Source organism: Sinocyclocheilus anshuiensis, unplaced genomic scaffold (assembly GCF_001515605.1).
Source record: "Sinocyclocheilus anshuiensis isolate Anshui unplaced genomic scaffold, SAMN03320099.WGS_v1.1 scaffold355, whole genome shotgun sequence".
Taxonomy (NCBI): Eukaryota; Metazoa; Chordata; class Actinopteri; order Cypriniformes; family Cyprinidae; genus Sinocyclocheilus; species Sinocyclocheilus anshuiensis.
In genome coordinates, this window is record NW_015549571.1 from 537439 (window position 1) to 558067 (window position 20629).

General features: G+C 37.2%; 2 protein-coding genes across 2 annotated transcripts in view; both read left to right on the forward strand.

Moving 5' to 3' along the window:
* The first annotated feature begins 2090 nt into the window (after positions 1–2090).
* On the forward strand, positions 2091–4424 carry LOC107657379 (homeobox even-skipped homolog protein 2-like). The gene is made up of 3 exons (XM_016445426.1): positions 2091–2502; positions 3049–3281; positions 3816–4424. The coding sequence occupies exons 1-3, from the start codon at positions 2091–2093 to the stop codon at positions 4422–4424; spliced, it is 1254 nt and encodes a 417-aa protein (XP_016300912.1).
* A 10063-nt stretch (positions 4425–14487) lies between these two features.
* LOC107657390 (protein lunapark-A-like) overlaps positions 14488–20629 on the forward strand; it is a 15210-nt gene continuing 9068 nt past the window's right edge. The window contains exons 1-8 of the mRNA XM_016445437.1: positions 14488–14564; positions 15868–15965; positions 16701–16742; positions 17660–17847; positions 18003–18061; positions 18190–18230; positions 19132–19215; positions 19299–19350. Coding sequence (XP_016300923.1) covers positions 15939–15965; positions 16701–16742; positions 17660–17847; positions 18003–18061; positions 18190–18230; positions 19132–19215; positions 19299–19350 — 493 coding nt within the window. The 5' untranslated portion in view covers positions 14488–14564; positions 15868–15938. The remainder of the gene's footprint in view (positions 14565–15867; positions 15966–16700; positions 16743–17659; positions 17848–18002; positions 18062–18189; positions 18231–19131; positions 19216–19298; positions 19351–20629) is intronic.

Below are 20629 nucleotides of genomic sequence, written 5' to 3' on the forward strand. Positions count from 1 at the left end.
AAACACTAAACCCCATCATGGTGACACACATGATACTGAAATAATGCAATAAACATTCATTTAATAACATTAGATGTAAGATTAAACCCTAATGTACACAACTGATAAGAAAAAACTAAGAAGAAACATGTTATTTCAACAAAAATACATCAACTATGAAGCGTCATGCAGGGAATTCTGGGAGTGTCAATTTATGTTTTTTCACTGTAAATTATACAATGACTTTTTCTTTTCTCACTTCCAAAAACCGTATTTTTAACAGTATTTTACTGTAGAATCACATTAAATGTAATTACATTGATTCACCGAATATAGCATGGAAACTTACTGTTAACAGGTTTTTACTGTAGCATTTTTACAGTCTTTTACTGTTAAAATCGCAATCATTTTTTACAGTGTAGGTCTGTGTCCCTTTTGCTGATTTCATTTGTCATTGGATTGTGCAGATGTCACAATAACTAAATTATCATTACAATAAATGAACAAATGGGTTGATGTGTAAGAACTACGGTTAATGAACTACCTTGAACACTCACCGAATTCAAGTTGTTGTATCATCTGTGAAAAAACTGGCGAGGGCGCCAAAGAACGCAAAAACAGTTTAGCGCGCGTCCCTGTCACGCTGCCCCGTCCCCCTCTCCTTGAAGTGGATAACTTAACCTCGCCTTAAAGAGCTGCTCACGCCCCCACGTTAACACTTGATTTGAGAGAGCAGACTATAGACTCAGCATCACATATTAAAACATATTTTTCATTACCTATTTTACAGCGTTTGAGACATGCGCTAAAATGTCTATAGTCGACATAGGCTATTGTGAGAAACGTTACTGGGTAAAATATTTAGTCTTGCCCTTTTGCATAGCCTATTAGATTTCTTACGTGTTTAAGTGTGATCAGCGATCTAGATTGGCACTGATCATAATTATAATCCCTATACAGTATTCACATCTGCATACTATAATTATGTAGCAATAAAACGCAAAGACGACATCAGTCCATATCTGTGAATATATGTGTAGAACGAATTAAAAGTTATTTCGTGTGTCATCACATAATTTTGGTTCAGTCTTTTTTAACATGAATTTTAAACATGAATTTAATGAACGAAATGTGTCATTGAGCGTGATTAGTCAGTTTTAACTGTGCGATGTGGTGAAATGAGCATGCCATCAATTGACGAAAATAGTGCATCTCAGGCTAAGATATAAAACAAGAAAGGTGTTAGAAGACGACTACCAATAAAAAATTAATAAATAATTCAACCAACAAATAATTCAAAAATATCTATATAAGATGAGCTTTTGCAAACGCTTGAATCATAGGCTATAGTATCTCCAACAAATAAGAAACCCGCGGCGTTTAAAACTGGTCACTAAATTTAATACGCCCATATTGTTATTTAGTAACGAACAACCATATTCACAACGGGATCTTCTAATTTGATGCAAAAATCTTTAACTAATGCCTCTCATTCGAAAACGTCTGCGTGAAATAATCGACAGAGAAAGAAAAAAGAAACAGCTCAGAGAGAGGGAGTGGGAGAGCCAGAACAGAAGGAGGGAACAATAGAGAATCAAAGCATAATGATATTCCTAAATGAAGAGGGAAATGTTGCCGCGCTCATTTTATTAATCAGATTGTCAGTGTCACCCCAGAGGCCAAGCCCAGGAGCCATCTAAAACAGACTCGGATCTGAAGCTGCTCTCCTCACTTCTCCTCTCTCTCTCCACCTGGATATACGCGTCTGGCCGATCAAGGGCCGACTCTATTAACCGATGACAGTCTCTCTCCTATTTATTTGCTTATAAACCTGTTACAATAAATGATCATTCGAACCGCGTCACGCGCACCTTTAACGACGAAGGCGCAAACCACTTTTTGATGAATGACTTTCTGGAGCAGAGAGGATGCGCGGGCCATTTTGAGCAGTCATTCGTTGCCCGCACTGGCATTCCTCTGTTTTTTTTTGCTTCCAGCTCATAAAGGTGTTATATTAGTTAGAGGCGGCAGCTGAGCTGAATGCGGATTAGATCCGCCACCAGTCATCGGAGCACCAGCCCTGGGACTTTGGATTTTTTCTGCACGACTTCATGATGGAGAGGATAAGAAAAGAAATGATTCTGATGGAAAGGGGACTACACAGTCCAGTGGCAGGAAAGAGGCTCTCCAACCTCACTGACTCGGCCGGGAACGTGGTGCTTGAGGCACTGGAAAATTCTCAGCACGCAGGTCGCCTCAGTCCGAGAATAACTTCTGCCTCGCTGCATGGCAGTCTCGGGGATATTCCCACCAAAGGCAAGTTCGAAATCGACAGCTTATTCGGAACCCACCACGGCGACAATACCTCCTCCACAGAAGTGTCGTCCTCCGAAAGCAGGAAGAAAATAAACCTGTACCCTGAAGTTTCTCCTGACTCCGATATGAACAGCGATGTGGAAGTGGGTTGCCCGTCTCATCGCTCACCGGGCAGTCTCAGCCAACAGAAGGAAAACAATAGCAAAGGTAAACAATTTGCATGGAAACTTTGATCAAGTCGTTTATAAATTTGTTCAAATGCTAATTTGAGTGGGCATCACAAAGTTTCAAATATAGCCCTCATTGGAATTAGTTTTTTATTATTATTATTTTTCAAATGCAGGTTTTATTTTATGGTGGCATTTTCGCAAATACTTTTTGTAAGCTTGCAAGTCTTTTACCGTTGCCTTAAACGAATTAAATTACATCTGTGATTGCACTGTGTGACCTGCATGAATTTTGCAGTGTTAAAATTATATATATAAACCAGTGAATGCGTTTGTCTTTAATTGTTGATGCTCTGAGGCTTTTATTTTTGGTTTAAAATCATTTTGATTGAAAAAATAAAGTTAAATGTAATCCCAACATGTTTCAGCTGAATTGCATTTATACATCTATAAATACAATCACACATATTATTTTACGTGCTTGTGTATTTTATTTTAATGCACAAATCAAAGTGATAAAAAAACTAATATGCATGTTTAAAATGTTTACACATTTGTCTTTTATGTCTTCCATTATCCGATTTAGGTTTTTCCGACAGTAATTCAGGAACCTCCAATACAAGTTCATCGTCGAATATGAACGGTTCCTTCAGTAACTCCAGCAGTTCGAGCGCGGACCAGGTGAGGAGGTACCGGACTGCGTTTACCCGAGAACAAATTGGAAGATTAGAGAAAGAATTTTACAGGGAAAACTACGTCTCAAGACCCAGGAGATGTGAACTGGCCGCTTCATTAAACTTACCCGAAACAACAATAAAGGTATCGGCCTGATTTTGTTTACTTTTTCCCAGACAAGATAAAATATGTATTTCCTCATTTGTAATGTTTAGCTAATATTAACCTTTCACAGCCACCAGCATAGATTACAAAACAAAACAAAATAACACAATTTTATATGGACATTATCACTCTAAAAAATTAATCCTAAATATTGTTTACAGAGAACGTGTAGTCTGTACACATCGATATGGCTTGTATTAAGCATACATAATGTGTAAAAAAAAATCTGTTATTTTATTTTGTCTGATGCAAAAACCTGCCTCATTTCATCTGTGCTCACGTTACCTATTAGCCACAAAAATCGTCCAAAGGGTTTAGAAAATTATTGGTCGATTCGTAAATGACACAAATTATCATCTGATCATAAAGCTTTACAAAAACCATTTTAAATGCTTAGGTCCTGAGGTTGTTTGGCCATGCTAAATGGTAGTGTTTAATTGTTTTGTTCTCGCTTCTCGCCCCTGTTCACATGATCCCTAATTGTTACCTGTGTATTTCTGTGGATGCGTGTAGGTGTGGTTTCAGAATCGACGAATGAAGGACAAGCGGCAGCGGCTTGCCATGTCCTGGCCACATCCCGCCGATCCCAGCTTCTACACCTATATGATGACGCACGCGGCCGCCACCGGAAGTCTGCCTTACCCTTTTCATCCCCACATGCCACTGCACTATTACCCCCATGTCGGTGTCACGGCAGCAGCTGCTGCGGCAGCCGCCTCTGGAGCCGCTTCTTCACCATTTGCTACCTCTATACGTCCCCTTGATACTTTCCGTGCGCTTTCTCATCCATATTCGCGCCCAGAGCTGTTGTGTAGTTTCCGACATCCAGGACTATACCAGTCACCGGCAGGTTTGAACAGCTCCGCGGCTGCAGCAGCGGCGGCGGCGGCGGCCGCTGCAGCAGTCAGTGCGCCTTCAGTTACCGGGCCGTGCTCATGTCTCAGCTGCCACAGCAGTCAGGCCGCCAGCGCACTCGGCTCCAGGAGCACCAGCTCTGATTTCACCTGCACAGCGACAGGGCAGAGGTCCGAGAGCGGATTTTTGCCATACTCGGCAGCAGTTCTCAGCAAAACTGCGGTGCCCTCACCGGACCAGAGAGAAGAAAGCGCGCTCAATAGATAGCTTAGTACTGGCATACACTCCTTCATTTGAAGCACATGCAATTATTATTATTATTGTTTTTAAATTGAGGGACAGCATTTCCATTCCAGTAAGGCCTGTAACGCCCAGAATTATATTAAGAAAAATATTTAAAATACACTGTTATGGAAATCGAAGGCCTTTTAAACGTGTTACAACACAGTATTAAACAGTGCGTTACAGAATGAGCAAAACGGTCATTTTTTTTATTTGATTTTTAAATATGAGTAGGTTTATTATTATTATAGTAGGCCTAATTATTTGATTTATTCTTATTTATTATTCTTATTATTATTATTTATCACAACTGTATGCAAATATTCTTTTCGATTAGATTGGACCACAGTAAAGAGAATATACACTGGTTGTGCCACTTTAGCATCGGTTAAGGGACCAGGCGTAAGATAATGATGCTATTCTGAAAGTGCTGCTGCTCGAGGGACTCTCCCTGATCTTGGAGTGTGGCGCATAAAACCTGCACTACTGCTACAATGTCAATTCTGCTGTTAATAATGTGAAGATTATGACGAAAATTGCCAATCATGTACCTTGATGGACCTCCTTTGAATGTGGAAATGTAAGAAAGTTCCCGTTCCGAGACTCGCTGTCAAAGCATAACAACCCGCCGTGGGAAGTCATTAGACAAGATAGATAAAAGACCTTGAGCATTTCGCATTGTTCTTGGTGTGTAGATTGTACAGTATTAAACGTGGTATTCGTTACCTGAGAATTCTTTTTTTATTATTTAAACAAGAAAAAAGAAAATCCCCTTTCCACCGAGTCCTAATTCCAATCTTCTTATTGGAACGTTGGCCGGTCTGGGTAGACTTTTTTTTTCTCAGAGATGTTCCGCTGATGCGAGCAGTCTCATTAAATCCAAACCGATATTTCCATAATACTCCCAGTAGAGACTCTTCACTCACAATATAATGGGATTATCCACACAACCCCAAACTTCAGACAAATTGCTCATGCTTCTGTCTGCATACATATATATATATTGTTTGTCACTGGGCGGAATTCTGCCTTACATAAAACCACATTTTAAAAATAGCAAAATAGCACTTGTACAGATCAAATGGTGGGATATTTTGTCATAACACGCATAGTCACGCTTAAATTGTATTAAACCAAAATGTTGACTTTCACTCGAAATTATTAGCGTCACAGATTTTACCCTTTTTACATTTTTTAATTTTTGTAATTATTATTTAATTTATGTGACTGGCTGGATATTTATCTAATGTAGGATTACACAATTGTTTTAGGTACTTAAACAATCTGACATGAATTCACCAGACTACAGAACGATTTTAAAAAAAGAAGAAATATTAGGCCTGAAATCATGTTGAAAGCAAAAATTATCACTCATTGTATATAAAGCACATTACATTGCTGTTTCCATTTCAAATCAAATCAAAAAATAAAATAAAATAGAAACAAAACAAACAAACAGATTTTTTTTTTAATATTATTGAGTTGTTGCGCGGGGCTGGCTGCCGTCTGTTCAATAAATGACATACTAAAATCCCTGTGTTTTGCTCCTCTCCCAAGGGTTGCCGTGATACACGACTCTGTACATTACGTCTCTGTATTTTACATATTGCCGACTGTATGAATTTTCATATTTTCACTTGATAAAAATGTGCAATATAAAAATGTATATTATGTTATTTATTGATGGTGTTGTTCTTGGAAAATAAATATTTAAAACGCAAATTTTAATATCGTTATCATTGTGCACGTTGCAAATAGCTAATTGCAGTTTTAACTGAAAGCATCAAAGTCGAGCAAATTCTAAATCAAATGTAACAGATGTGGCCTACTACGTTTGATTCACAAATGTCCACTTCACCCACCTTTTTATTACTTAACTTTATAATTTAGTTTTTTGTTGTCCCGTCTAAATTCGGAACAATAATAAATACACGTAAATTCAATGTATTGTTAGTAAATTTTTCACGGAGGCCTTTTGATCTTCCTTTTAAAATCAATATTTAAATGAAACAAAAACATCCAATAGTGTGAAGCGTTCCTGCTCTGTTAATACATTTTTTTTTCCTTGGTGAGAAAGTGAGTCTGGCATTAATTAAAACGACACTAAAACTACAGGGAATATGGAGTCTGCGATCACGGGTCATTCCGGCCCTATAATTTACCATTATTTTTACATTACCTCTAAATGATACAAGCTGATACTGTCGTTAATTGCAGCCTGGTTAAATATATACCGGAATATTCCCGGGGGACTTTGAGATAAGTTGCTTTCTTTTTGAACGTCCCCATTAAAGAAATGGGATTAGAGGCGCAGCAAGAGTGTGATGCATCGCCATGTTTCGTTATGCTCTTTACTAAGGCGAGGGTTACAACCCATACAACAAAGGCATTGAGATCGATGGAGAGGCAAACTGGAGAAGACAGAGGGCAGAAAAACACTGGCCACAATAACGCCATCAGTTTTGTATCCAATGTGCAAAGACTGAAAAAATAATTCATCATAAAATGCAGCAAACTGGGACCTCCTTTGAATGTGGAAATGTAAGAAAGTTCCCGTTCCGAGACTCGCTGTCAAAGCATAACAACCCGCCGTGGGAAGTCATTAGACAAGATAGATAAAAGACCTTGAGCATTTCGCATTGTTCTTGGTGTGTAGATTGTACAGTATTAAACGTGGTATTCGTTACCTGAGAATTCTTTTTTTATTATTTAAACAAGAAAAAAGAAAATCCCCTTTCCACCGAGTCCTAATTCCAATCTTCTTATTGGAACGTTGGCCGGTCTGGGTAGACTTTTTTTTTCTCAGAGATGTTCCGCTGATGCGAGCAGTCTCATTAAATCCAAACCGATATTTCCATAATACTCCCAGTAGAGACTCTTCACTCACAATATAATGGGATTATCCACACAACCCCAAACTTCAGACAAATTGCTCATGCTTCTGTCTGCATACATATATATATATTGTTTGTCACTGGGCGGAATTCTGCCTTACATAAAACCACATTTTAAAAATAGCAAAATAGCACTTGTACAGATCAAATGGTGGGATATTTTGTCATAACACGCATAGTCACGCTTAAATTGTATTAAACCAAAATGTTGACTTTCACTCGAAATTATTAGCGTCACAGATTTTACCCTTTTTACATTTTTTAATTTTTGTAATTATTATTTAATTTATGTGACTGGCTGGATATTTATCTAATGTAGGATTACACAATTGTTTTAGGTACTTAAACAATCTGACATGAATTCACCAGACTACAGAACGATTTTAAAAAAAGAAGAAATATTAGGCCTGAAATCATGTTGAAAGCAAAAATTATCACTCATTGTATATAAAGCACATTACATTGCTGTTTCCATTTCAAATCAAATCAAAAAATAAAATAAAATAGAAACAAAACAAACAAACAGATTTTTTTTTTAATATTATTGAGTTGTTGCGCGGGGCTGGCTGCCGTCTGTTCAATAAATGACATACTAAAATCCCTGTGTTTTGCTCCTCTCCCAAGGGTTGCCGTGATACACGACTCTGTACATTACGTCTCTGTATTTTACATATTGCCGACTGTATGAATTTTCATATTTTCACTTGATAAAAATGTGCAATATAAAAATGTATATTATGTTATTTATTGATGGTGTTGTTCTTGGAAAATAAATATTTAAAACGCAAATTTTAATATCGTTATCATTGTGCACGTTGCAAATAGCTAATTGCAGTTTTAACTGAAAGCATCAAAGTCGAGCAAATTCTAAATCAAATGTAACAGATGTGGCCTACTACGTTTGATTCACAAATGTCCACTTCACCCACCTTTTTATTACTTAACTTTATAATTTAGTTTTTTGTTGTCCCGTCTAAATTCGGAACAATAATAAATACACGTAAATTCAATGTATTGTTAGTAAATTTTTCACGGAGGCCTTTTGATCTTCCTTTTAAAATCAATATTTAAATGAAACAAAAACATCCAATAGTGTGAAGCGTTCCTGCTCTGTTAATACATTTTTTTTTCCTTGGTGAGAAAGTGAGTCTGGCATTAATTAAAACGACACTAAAACTACAGGGAATATGGAGTCTGCGATCACGGGTCATTCCGGCCCTATAATTTACCATTATTTTTACATTACCTCTAAATGATACAAGCTGATACTGTCGTTAATTGCAGCCTGGTTAAATATATACCGGAATATTCCCGGGGGACTTTGAGATAAGTTGCTTTCTTTTTGAACGTCCCCATTAAAGAAATGGGATTAGAGGCGCAGCAAGAGTGTGATGCATCGCCATGTTTCGTTATGCTCTTTACTAAGGCGAGGGTTACAACCCATACAACAAAGGCATTGAGATCGATGGAGAGGCAAACTGGAGAAGACAGAGGGCAGAAAAACACTGGCCACAATAACGCCATCAGTTTTGTATCCAATGTGCAAAGACTGAAAAAATAATTCATCATAAAATGCAGCAAACTGTCTGTCACCTTAGCCGAATTGCTTTTGACAAGAAAATAAATCTGCGGCTTGTTTAATATATTTTATTTTTTCTTTATTTCGGTGCTAATAGAAAACCCAAATTAAATGTCCACCACCAAGACAGAAATGCAAAGATCGATGATCCTCCCGCTACTGTCCAATCACGCCCATTTAATTGACTGTATTTTCTGGGTAATTGAACTGCTTGTTGTAAATTGAAGATTTGATAGAAAGGACATAAAAAAAACTACATTTACTGACATTCATCGCATCTTTGACATTGATTATCTGATCAGCGCGTGTCACGCTAACCTCCAATTCTTCATTACACACTGTTTATGAGCTGTTGCAGAACAACTCGCTTGTTCCACTGTGATTGATTGCCTTATTAACGCGTGTTCTTGTAGGTGTGACCGAACTGATTACGATGCATATGTTTAGAATAATGTTTCATTTAGCTGACTGCGAGTAATGCGAGGTGACAGCTGCTGCGGGGAGGACAAAATCCGAACTACAGGGAGCACGTGGGGCCACAAGACTGTTGTTTTAAGGTGGAACTTCACAACATATGACGGTGCGCTCAACTACACATGTGGGCTAAAATTTCAATGAAATGAGACCATAGCTAGGTGCCATAAAGGCAGGTCGTAGTTTTTAATCGGATAAATAGAAGACTTTGGTAAATGCCTACCCAAAACGGTCAGATTTGATTATTCTCGGGGAAGTCTATAGGCAGGGAGAGGGTGATCCCAATCCCATCCAGTTTTTGCTATGGAACTAAAACCTTCACGATACCCCCAGTTCGACATGCTAACGATTACATCGCCCCGTGTATTATGTCTGGATGATACTGCGTTATAGATCACCATATGCTTTTCAGTGAATCGACTGCGTAAAAAATGGTGGGAAATTAGAATAAACTGAACGTGATATAATAGGAAAATACACCAAACAATGGCGCGGCTATTGAGTTGATTACATTGAGTCAACGGCTAGTCTTCAACAAAGCTTTATTGCGCGCTTTGTTTTGTTGATACCATTAAAGAAAACCCAGGGAACAGGGTTCGTGGCAACAGAATCACCGGCTGTGATGAGGAGATTTATGCATCAAATGAAACCATGGCCACCCTTGTTTGTCTCAAATGAACGCTTCTGTTCAAATGTTGCTTTCATACATTATGTGACATTAATTTAACTATAGCTCATTAAGACAGAATGAAATGGTTAAATTAACTTATCAACCCATAATGATGATGAATGGGGTAGTAATTCAGATACAAGCCGGGCAATTTGCAAGTCTGCACATTTTGATAGTTCTCAAATAACATTTTGAATAGCAGGTCATCCCCTCAATCAATTGCATAAGCACGTTAAGTCGCTCCCTCTCCCTCAAAAAGGAAAATGTTTTTCATGCATATGTATTAAAACATGTTCGCAATTATCCTTGAAAATTGCCTTCACTTGCTTTAACGGCTGAGCTGTCTGTTTGCTATAAGCTGCCAGTGAGAAGGTCTGGTTTGCAGGAGAAAATGGGGGTCAAAACATAATAGTTTACTGAAATAACACTTTAATTATATCACATTTTGCCAAAGTATATTTTCAGCGTACTCACAATTGCAAGTGTGAAACATGTCAACACCAGTACTCACGCTGTCGAACACCAAACAGAGGGCATTTTCCTCATACATCATAACGTTAATATGTCACCTGGCACATTTTGGAAAGTATTTTGAATGCATCTTATGTGCAGAAAACCCTGACGCCTATTGCTTTCCTTTTGCCGTTAAACCTCATGACAGGCAAACACACGTACCGTAAACGCATAATAATACACTCTAAAAAATGCTGGGTTGTTTCAACCCAACTTAGGGTCAAATATGGACTAACCCAACTTTTGGGTTAAACATTTAATGTAAAAATTTAACCCAACGGCTGGGTTAGTCCATATTTGACCCAAAGTTGGGTTGAAACAACCCAGCATTTTTTAGAGTGTAGTGGGACTCTATTCATTCCGTCTTACTTGTATTAATTAACCATAAAGTTAACCCTTTGTCTGACTGACGACAATTTCAAATGAAGTAGCCTAATGAACGAGTTTCATTTTAGCAGTACGCATCATTTCATCGCCAAACAGACCTACAGACCGTCATTACAGCAAAGCCATGAGTTCAACGTGCAGGGCGCCATGAGTAAAGCCTTTTTTTTTGTCGCAATAATAACGAAGGATTGTTTTGAATTACATTCGATTAAATGAACTGCGAATTGTGGAAAGTTCGTGCAAACTACAGTCGGGGTAAGGTCACACGGTATCGCGCAAATCTTGCAGAGGCTCGCGCCACTGAGGCTTGAATGGCTACTTGCGAATCATTTTGCTTTCCTGAAATGACATCACACTTTCGCGGATTTATCGGATTTCTAAGAAATAATATAATTATTGTACCCTATACTGGCACCTCATTATATTAAACACGTAGAGATATTGTTGCACTGTAATGTTCTTGACAGCTGTTACTCTACGAGGAGTGCAGCAGCTTTGCGCGCTAATTCATGAGCAGTCTGTCAGTCTCGCTGTTAGTTTCCATCTTGCTGAAACAAGAGAGTGCAGTCTCTTGCTTTAAATGAGTCCCATTGACAGTGGTCAATGATATGTATGTAAGTACTCACAAATATTTACAATACATGATCATTTTTGCAGATTTCCAGGGGATGTAGTTTTGCTTCAAAGTGAAATGACCAAATGCTTTATATCACACAATTTTAATCAATATTCATACTGAAAACAAACAGACCCCCTATTAGAGAAAATATTGACATTGAATCTGAGATGTCCGAATCAGCTCTAATTAGTCACAGCAAATAAATAACTTTTTTGAAGGCATTACAAAGTGTATTGGGTTGAGTAAAACTACAAAGCAAACTGTATATTTGAACTCCGTAATAAGCAATAGAAAACAGAGTCCCATTGCCTAGACAATACAACATACTTCTGAAGTGTGCATCTTTCAAAGAAGGACAAACTGAGTGTGTGTGTGTGTGTGTGTGTGTGTGTGTGTGTGTGATTTGCTATCAGTGTGTTTACTTTGCTAAAATATTGAATGATAATGAATGAAGATAATCTCTTAATGAAGATGTTGCAGCTCATTTACAATTACATTATTTAGTATTAAACACTACTCAGTGATGATTTTAGAAACAAATGGACATAAGAAAAGTCATAATAAAAAGATGCATGCACTCAGTCTGCCTTTAATGTATCTTTTATAGATTTTATGTATTGTGGGGACAAGTGGCGGGCAGTACAGCAACCCCCACTACCAGAGGATAATAACCTAAGCTTGTACAAATACACAAGCCAATAAAATACTGTTTGTGGCTCAACAATGACAGTATATCTTACAGGAAAAGTTCACCCAAAAATGAAAATTAATTTACTTACCCTTACTTACTTACTTTACATGTACTTAAGAATTTTGGCAACCAAACGGTTTTTGGTTACAATTGCCCCCCCCCACTTCTGATCCAGTGACATAGAAAAATATTGTACATCTGGTTCCAGTAACTTATGGAAGATGTATTATTACCTTACAGCCATATACATGCTAAAGCTCCTCATCATGTAAGTACACTGTGCACTGGATTTAATCTGTTGTGAAAGTTATACATTTATAAATTCAGTTGCTGTCCATGGTGCTGATCTTTACTATTCCAGCTGAGGCAGTATGGTCGTTCTAGCACTCATGCTAGGTCTAGATTTCATGCTGAATGCCCCATCCTCTCTCCATTTCAGAGTGATCAGATTCCAAAGAAAGAGCACCAATCATCAGAAGCATTGGCAGTTTTCTCACAAAATATTTGCTGTGCTTTTGTAACATGAAGTCTTGAAATGGTCTCGTGTAATATTCACTGATAGCTACCTTTTTATTTTTAAATAAAATTTCAGATCAGTACTTTTGCAAAGTGCTGAATGGGATAATATAGCTTTTGTTATATTTCAGGCCAGTTTGATTCAAGACATCCATTTAGCCAAATAAATTACAAATTGGGATATTGTAAAAATGAATAAATCAATGCATGACAGAGACCATGCACTACTTAAACATCACAACACAAAATTAATTGGATTAACCAATAATCCTGTAATAGAATTATTATTCAATGGTAAAGTTATGCACATTCTAACCCTCTATAATAATGGCAAAACATACATTTCTGATGTATGTTTCTAATAATAACCTAAAATGTGCTTCATTCATTTGAAGTTAAAAATATTATGTAACATCACTGAACCAACCAAAAAAAAAACAACAACAACAACAAACATTAGGTTACATCAACAAAACTAAATTTAAGTGGTATGAAGAAATAATTTCTTAATGAAACAAAGGCAGGTTACCACTGTTTACTGTGTACATTTAAAAAAATATATATATTTTAACCTAAAAATGTGCCTTATTTGTTTAAAAATGTACATTTCTTAATTGATATTTAACCACACTGAACCTAAATAGGCATAGTTATATAGTTACATCAGCAAAACTACATTTGAGGGTAAGATTATGTTGAAATAGCCTTTAATATGCCCTATATGCTTTGTTTCTCTACAAGGACATAACATTTTCTCCTCATCATGTTATACAGCACCTAAACAAAGACAACCATCACTATTATATATTCACATCCAAGCCTTTTTTTTATTATTATTTATTTTGGAATGGGAATTAATGGAACTGACAAACCTAGTATAGGCTAATTTTCTTAAGCTACATAAAAAATAACCAAACTGCTCATCACATATTTGCACTGTACATTTCACCACCTCATGCAGACCTTTCGAGTTCTACTTTTCTCCAGAAAGTAGGCATGCTATAAAAATATAAGCCATATAAGTCATAAAGTATAGTGACTTACTGAACAGCTGTCCAGTGTCTGTTTTCATTGTGTGAACACATAAACAGTTGTATGAATTGTGAGTTGTGTGTCTTTGCCAGTCTACACGTAGGCTACTGTAGTAAAAACAATAATCAGAATAATACATTGCTATGTAAATTGTACTGTCCAGTTACCTTAATCCGAATAAATTGATGTTATGTATGGCACAAAGCCAGTTACTGGTACTGTCAATAGCATAAAAGTCTATTCATACCATAAAGTGTGTTACCGATTGGACATTCATTCATTCATTCATATTTTTTAATTGATTATAGGCTACTATTTTAATGTCATTATTTTAAATAAACATTGTTTAGACTATAAATCATGTAGGAAATGTGAATGCAACATTTCTATTAGCACATTTTCTATAAGCATTTTTAACACAATGTAACGTTTACAAATACAGTAACAGCAGATTGTCTATTTTCTATTATAGAATTATTTCACCCAAAACACTCAATATAAGCAAAATATATATACCTTTTTGAAATAAATCATTTGTTTCCGCCCTGACGTAAACTCTTCAGAAGCACGGCGTCAAGTTCGTTCTATTTTCCCGCGCTTTGAGAGAGCACGTGCTTGACCACGTGACAGAGCGGTGACGTAGGGGAGGACCGTGCCGCGCGGGGTTGTGGGAGCACTGTGATGACGTATGCTGTGGAAGTACAGGAATAATAACGCGAGTCTCTTCTGGATAATATTTTATATTCAGGGGTAAGGCATCCTCAATGATCTTGTGTTGTGTCGGTTTTCGGCGTGTTTATGCACAATAACGCTGTATAACCGGGCATGCGTGACAGAGAGCACAACATGTCGTCTAATCTGGTCCGCAGCAGCGGGTTAGGTTTTCTCAAAGTGAGTCTTTTTAGAGATGCATTGAACGTTAAACCATTCCTGATATTAGAGATTAAGGAAACATAATCTGTCGGAAAATCTATGCTATGCTAAAACATAAAGCGCAATGTTTTAGCGGACAGAATGAGATTATTAACTCGTGAAGTTTTTTTTTTCTACATTAACGTCTTCTTGATTATCATTGTTTCAAGAATATAGTGCGAATCCTTTTTTTTTTTTTTAAAGTAAAGTAGTAGTTTTAATCACACTCGACCTGAATTTTCCTGGAATATAAGAGTTTGAATTTTGTTTTTGATATTAAACCGCATTCCAAGCTGGAAGGGTGAGGCTGAATAAAAAAAAAGTTATAAATAAAATGACTTTAATTGGTGCTTCCAGCAGTTTTTCACACCACTATCCGCTCTTCAAACACTCTCAAACAAGTTTAAGTGGGCTCACTATCTGAGCTCTTGAGGACTCTGCAGTTTAAAATAGAGGAGTGTCTTGTTACTTTTCAGAGCCTCCAGATTTTGTGTGAGCTGTGGAGATATTTGATATCACTGATCTCATCAGTGTTGGGGAAAGTTACTTTTAAAAGTAATGCGTTACAATATACACTGGATCTCATGCATCTAACCCTGCATGTGTGAGATACAGTGGGATCTGAAAGCGTTTGCACATGCATTTTAATCCATAATTTCTGAATGTCAAATGTCATTGCAACAGAAAACAAAACGTAAATTGAGTTGTAAAGTAAGATCGCACAGATACACTCTTAAAGCAAAGCATTTGTCGAAAAAGAAGTTTGTTTGGTTTGAAATGACCAAGCAATAGATATACTAAGACTAAAAGTATTGAAACATTAGTGGGTCATGTTGCAGGTTAATGTGATTAGACACCTGTGTGAGCTTGAGGAGAACTAAAAAATCCACTAAAAAATCAAATGGATCATAATATTAATTTGGTTCTGAGGAAAAACTCAAGTAGCATTTGTTTGAAGACATACACACTTTTAATAAATGTGACTTAAGCATCCACATTTTTGTAAATGAAATCCTACTGAGGTTTTATAATCCATTCTCTAATCCATGTGTTTTCCCAAGTGGAAAACATCTATCATGATCTTGTTTGTAACTTAAATATTGTTATTGTTGAAAGAAACCGTTGCCTTTATTGTGAACAGGTGTCTGGCTTTGGTGTGGAGTAGCAAGAGTAACAGAACCCAGGCTTAGATAGAAGGACTGCCCTCACAAGATGGGGGCTGTGGTGTCTCGGTGGAGGGTAAATGTGCTTCAGTCACTCAACTACACTTAGGATGTGCACTTAGGCTGTATTTCAATATTAATGTTAACATCTGCAATTTGATTTTATAGTGGTTTGATAGAAATGTCACACAGACGTATGGTGTGCTGTTGTCTTTCTTGAATGCTATAAAGCCTTAAAGGAATAGATCACCCAAAAATGAAAATTAACTGAAGGTTTACTCACCCTAAGGGCATCCGAGATGTAGTGGAGTTTGTTTCTTCATAAGATTTGTAGAAATGTAGCATTGCATCACTTGCTCACCAATGGATGCTCTGCAGTGAATGGGTGCCGTCAGAATGAGAGTCCAAACAGCTGATAAAAACATCACAATAATCCAAGTAGTCTTGAAGGAAAAAGCTGCATGTTTGGAAGAAACAAATGTATTGTTAATGTGTTTTAACTTTAAACTGTCGTTTGTGGCCAAAATAGAAGTCTGTAATCCATAATAACCCATTCACGGCAGAGCATCCATTGGTGAACAAGTGATGTAATGCTAGTCTTGCATGGCATGATGTTGAGTAAATTTACAGCAGTTTCTAATTTTTGGGTGAACTATTCATTCAAAAGTTTCATAATTAAGAGTGTGATTTGATATTAATATAACATGCTATATACTGTAGAAATCTAAATGGAGAAACTTCGCAATTTTGTACATTTGTACCTCCTCCCAGCTTGCTTTATTGTTACTAAGTGTACTGTATCCATCCATAGGCAAAGCCAACCACTGTACAGGTCTTGGAGGGCCTTGATAAGGTATAAAACTACACTCAACCATTTCCTGACATCACTCATTCTGTCTGTTATACTTTTCTGACATTGAAGGTGTTCTTGTGCAATTAGGCCATGGTAATGTTTGAACTGGTGTATTTATTTATTTATGTATTTATTTATCTATCTATTTTAGGTTCAGTTGTGACTCAGAATAACACAAGGTTACAGACAGACACAAATGTCTGCTGCAGTAAGGCACTGTGTAACTGTCATTAGATATTTTAGGATTGGGGTTATACAGTACTACCTCAATGAGAGAGGTCTGTTCAGTTGCCATATCTTAGAGCTTGAGTATTGCGCAAATAACTGGGTTGTATATTTACTGTTTAGAACCAAAGACTTCTAATTGTGACTTCAAAATGTGAATTAAACACATTTGACCTGATTTGTATCTTGACAAGATTAGATCAGTGCGCAGTTAAATTACATTTTTGCGGATTCTGATTAGAGCCTGTCTCTCAAGTTCTGCCTTAGGTATTTAGGTCATGGGGATTTGATTCAAGTTTGGACAAAACAACTGTTCCTTCCATACTTTCTGTATGCTGCACGATATTTTAAAGTTTTACAGTAATTTGGTGTCCTTAAGCTATCATGCATGCTTTTATTTGACCTGATCCTGCTGAAAACATACATCTGTGCATTCTACTGACAGGACTTGCATGCACAGTTTTATTAATTGCCATTTTTCTGAAACATATTTGAACTTTTGGATTAGTATTCAATACTAGGTACACTTTTAAAGAGATAATGTGTTATTTTTGTTGTAATTTTGTTAGAAATGTAATTAAATATGAATTATACTCCATATCTGAGCAGTATTTCTACTGCTGTTTGAATGCAACTTACTAATTCCTGGCCTTATGGAGTTTTTATGGAGTGTTTTAATTGATCTCCCTCAGGATGTCCAGGCCCTTGAGGAATGCAGAGAGAAGAACCAGAAGCAGCTGAAGTTATGGGTTTACAGACTGCTGTTGTACTCAGCCCTGCTGTACTTGATAGCCTGTACAGTCGTCTATGTGTGGTACATCCCAGAGCGGATGATAGGAAAATTAATAGTGGCGTCACCATTCTTGGTATTTCCTCTGTTGTAAGTACTTTAAGTTCAGTTTTTGAATTCAGACTGATAGAAGTTTGATGGTAAATTGTGTGATTTTGGTTTTGATTCAAGTTATCTTTTGATATGCATGAATATCCAAATTGTCAATATTGACTTTATAAATGAGTTTCTTTTCCTGTTTGCAGAGTTTGGCTGCTGAGGAAACTGCTGATTGTTTTATACAACAGACGAACGGAGAGAAACAGTAAGACATTCTTACTGAACTTGATTTTATGTTTGATTTCATTATGAGGTCAGTCTATTATGATGCACCAGTAGTATTAATCGTATCAACACATTCATTTTTCTGTTCTTTTTATTTTTGCATCTTAGATGAAAAATTAGAAGAGCTGAAAGCAGAGAAGAAGAAAATAGTGAGTAATCAGTAGCAGTGTCTGTCTTTGAATGTCACTTCCTGTTGTGTAGTTCATTTTGGCCTAGTTTGTCTTTTTTTTCTCTGTTTTCACAACTGTAGAGAGTGGAGGCGCTCTCTCTTTATGTTAGGATCTTTTAATTTGAGTGAGTTAGTAATTCCACGCAGACTGTGTGCTCCCATCTTCCCCTGTGCGCTAGTTAGCCGTATGCTAATGTTAGCACAACAACATCCTGTTTTCCTTTTGTCATATTGTGGCCCTCTGCTGTCAGTGAGAGAGAGAGATAATTTCTGCTCCTAATAAATAATCTGAAATCAATGGAGACAGCGGGTAATTGGCAAAGAGACTTTACTTGGTAAAGTGCTTGGCTAATGACTTGTCTTTAAATTAATAGTGTTTAGTGATGGGAGGAAATAAATCTGAGAAATTGCTTGTCATCCACTGTCATGTCTAATAACTTTCAATAATTACAGCTGATGGATTTTCACACTCCCCATTATCGCAGTAGGACTTGTAATTATTCTATTCATTAAAGTAAAATAATTAGCACTATTTGCTCTTTCCCTGAAATTAAGTTTTGAAATAAAACTAAACGGAAGAGTTTATTTCAGCTTTTAAACCCAGATATAAGCAGCAGGTCTAGTTCCTTCATTTGACTTGGACTTGATGGATTTTTATAAATTGGAAAGGTTTTTTTTTAATTCATAACAATGTGTCTTCAGTATTTAATGCCAATCAATCGGTATCACTGTTTAATGTAATTGTGATTATGTGATTGTAATATTTTCTCAAACAGCTTGAGCTAATTCATAACAATGTGTCTTCAGTATTTAATGCCAATCAATCGGTATCACTGTTTAATATAATTGTGATTATGTGATTGTAATATTTTCTCAAACAGCTTGAGCAGGTAATGGAAACTGAAACCTACAAAAATGCCAAGCTGATTCTGGAACGGTTTGACCCTGACTCTAAGAAAAAGCTTGTAGGTACCTTATTATAATGAAATCTGCAAATGACTCCATTAAATGTGCAAATATTAATGTTTGTGTTTGGTTTTCTCTGAAGGAGATAGAGGCTCAACCCATTGGCCCACCTGCGACTCCAAGACAAGGCCAAGGTGAGCAATCAAATCTGTTCCCCCTCTCATCAACTCACAGTTGACCCATGTTCATGTCATTCTTATTATTTTTTTTTCAGAATGCAATAACTTGTTGTAGTATCTTTAATACGTGTTCTTTCCTGCTGATGAAATAAAAAAATGTATTACCAGAATGCATTTTAGAATTTTTGTCTAGTGTACATCTGAAATGTCTTTTAGAACCTTTTGTTAATTGTATACCTTGTATAATTTATTCAGAGATCGCCATGAAAATAACCTTGGTGCTGGCATGGCGTTAAAAAGTGAATAAATAAATAATTATTGCTGATGAAAGCCAGCAACATCAGAGTCGACTTTGAAACGGCAGGTTTCTGTGTTATAAAACAAAATGATTTGAGTAATTTTTCCAGTCTCTAGATTAGAGCCCGACCGATATATCGTTTAGCCGATATTATCGGCTGATGTGAGTCTGTCGCCAATATATCGGTATCGGCTAATATGCCGCCGATATGAATTTTTTTTTTTTACAGAACATATAACGCAGATAAAATGCTTGAAATGGTGTAATTACTTAGTTTGTCCAGCAGAGCGTGCTCCATTGTTTGCTACAGGCGACCTGGATGAAACGCTTTAAAGCTTAAGTCTATGGAAAACCATTGAAACTTTGAACAGCCATATATCCGTAAAGGCGAGGCGAATCCGCACCAAATTTGGGGGATCCCTTCAGCTCGAGGAACCCTCTCGAACGCGAATCGAGTGTACGTCTGGAGGCCCTCTTTCGAATGAGACCACCCCCGTGTCGATAGCCCCCGGGGTTCGGGAGTTATGGGCGGTTAAATTCGCAGTCTGGCGCCGACCGATCTAGCGATCCCGGGGGCTACCGACGCGTGGAGGGTGGCGTTCGAGAGGGCTCCTCGAGCTGAAGGGATCCCCGAATTTGGTGGAGATCCGCCGGCGTGTTGGCGAGATAGTGATACCAGTCAACATTTTCACTTCAGTAAGGAGGTCTCTTGTTCAGGCAGCAGCATTCAAGCGTTGTATTATTCGACCGTAAGTGCCCTGCGAAGTGGACTTCACATGAAATACCGCCATGATTCCAGTTCCAAGGGAATGTACACGTTTCATTCAAAGGGCATTAAAGTGCACGAGACGTGAATTTATATTGTATTTATTTACAGAGGTATATTGTCACACTTCACACTTCTCTAGTAAGTTTCGTCTGTGTGTGAAGACAGTAGCGCAAATCTGTGAATGAATGTTCCAAAGTGAAATAAACTTCAACGGAATAAAGTTGAAT

What these genes read in the sequence shown, in the direction of transcription:
- LOC107657379 (XM_016445426.1), top strand. Translation starts at nt 2,091, where the DNA reads ATGATGGAGAGGATAAGAAAAGAAATGATTCTGATGGAAAGGGGACTA. An exon ending in GAAGGAAAACAATAGCAAAG is followed by an intron (nt 2,503 to 3,048) that starts GTAAACAATTTG and finishes TATCCGATTTAG; the next exon opens with GTTTTTCCGACAGTAATTCA. An exon ending in TACCCGAAACAACAATAAAG is followed by an intron (nt 3,282 to 3,815) that starts GTATCGGCCTGA and finishes GGATGCGTGTAG; the next exon opens with GTGTGGTTTCAGAATCGACG.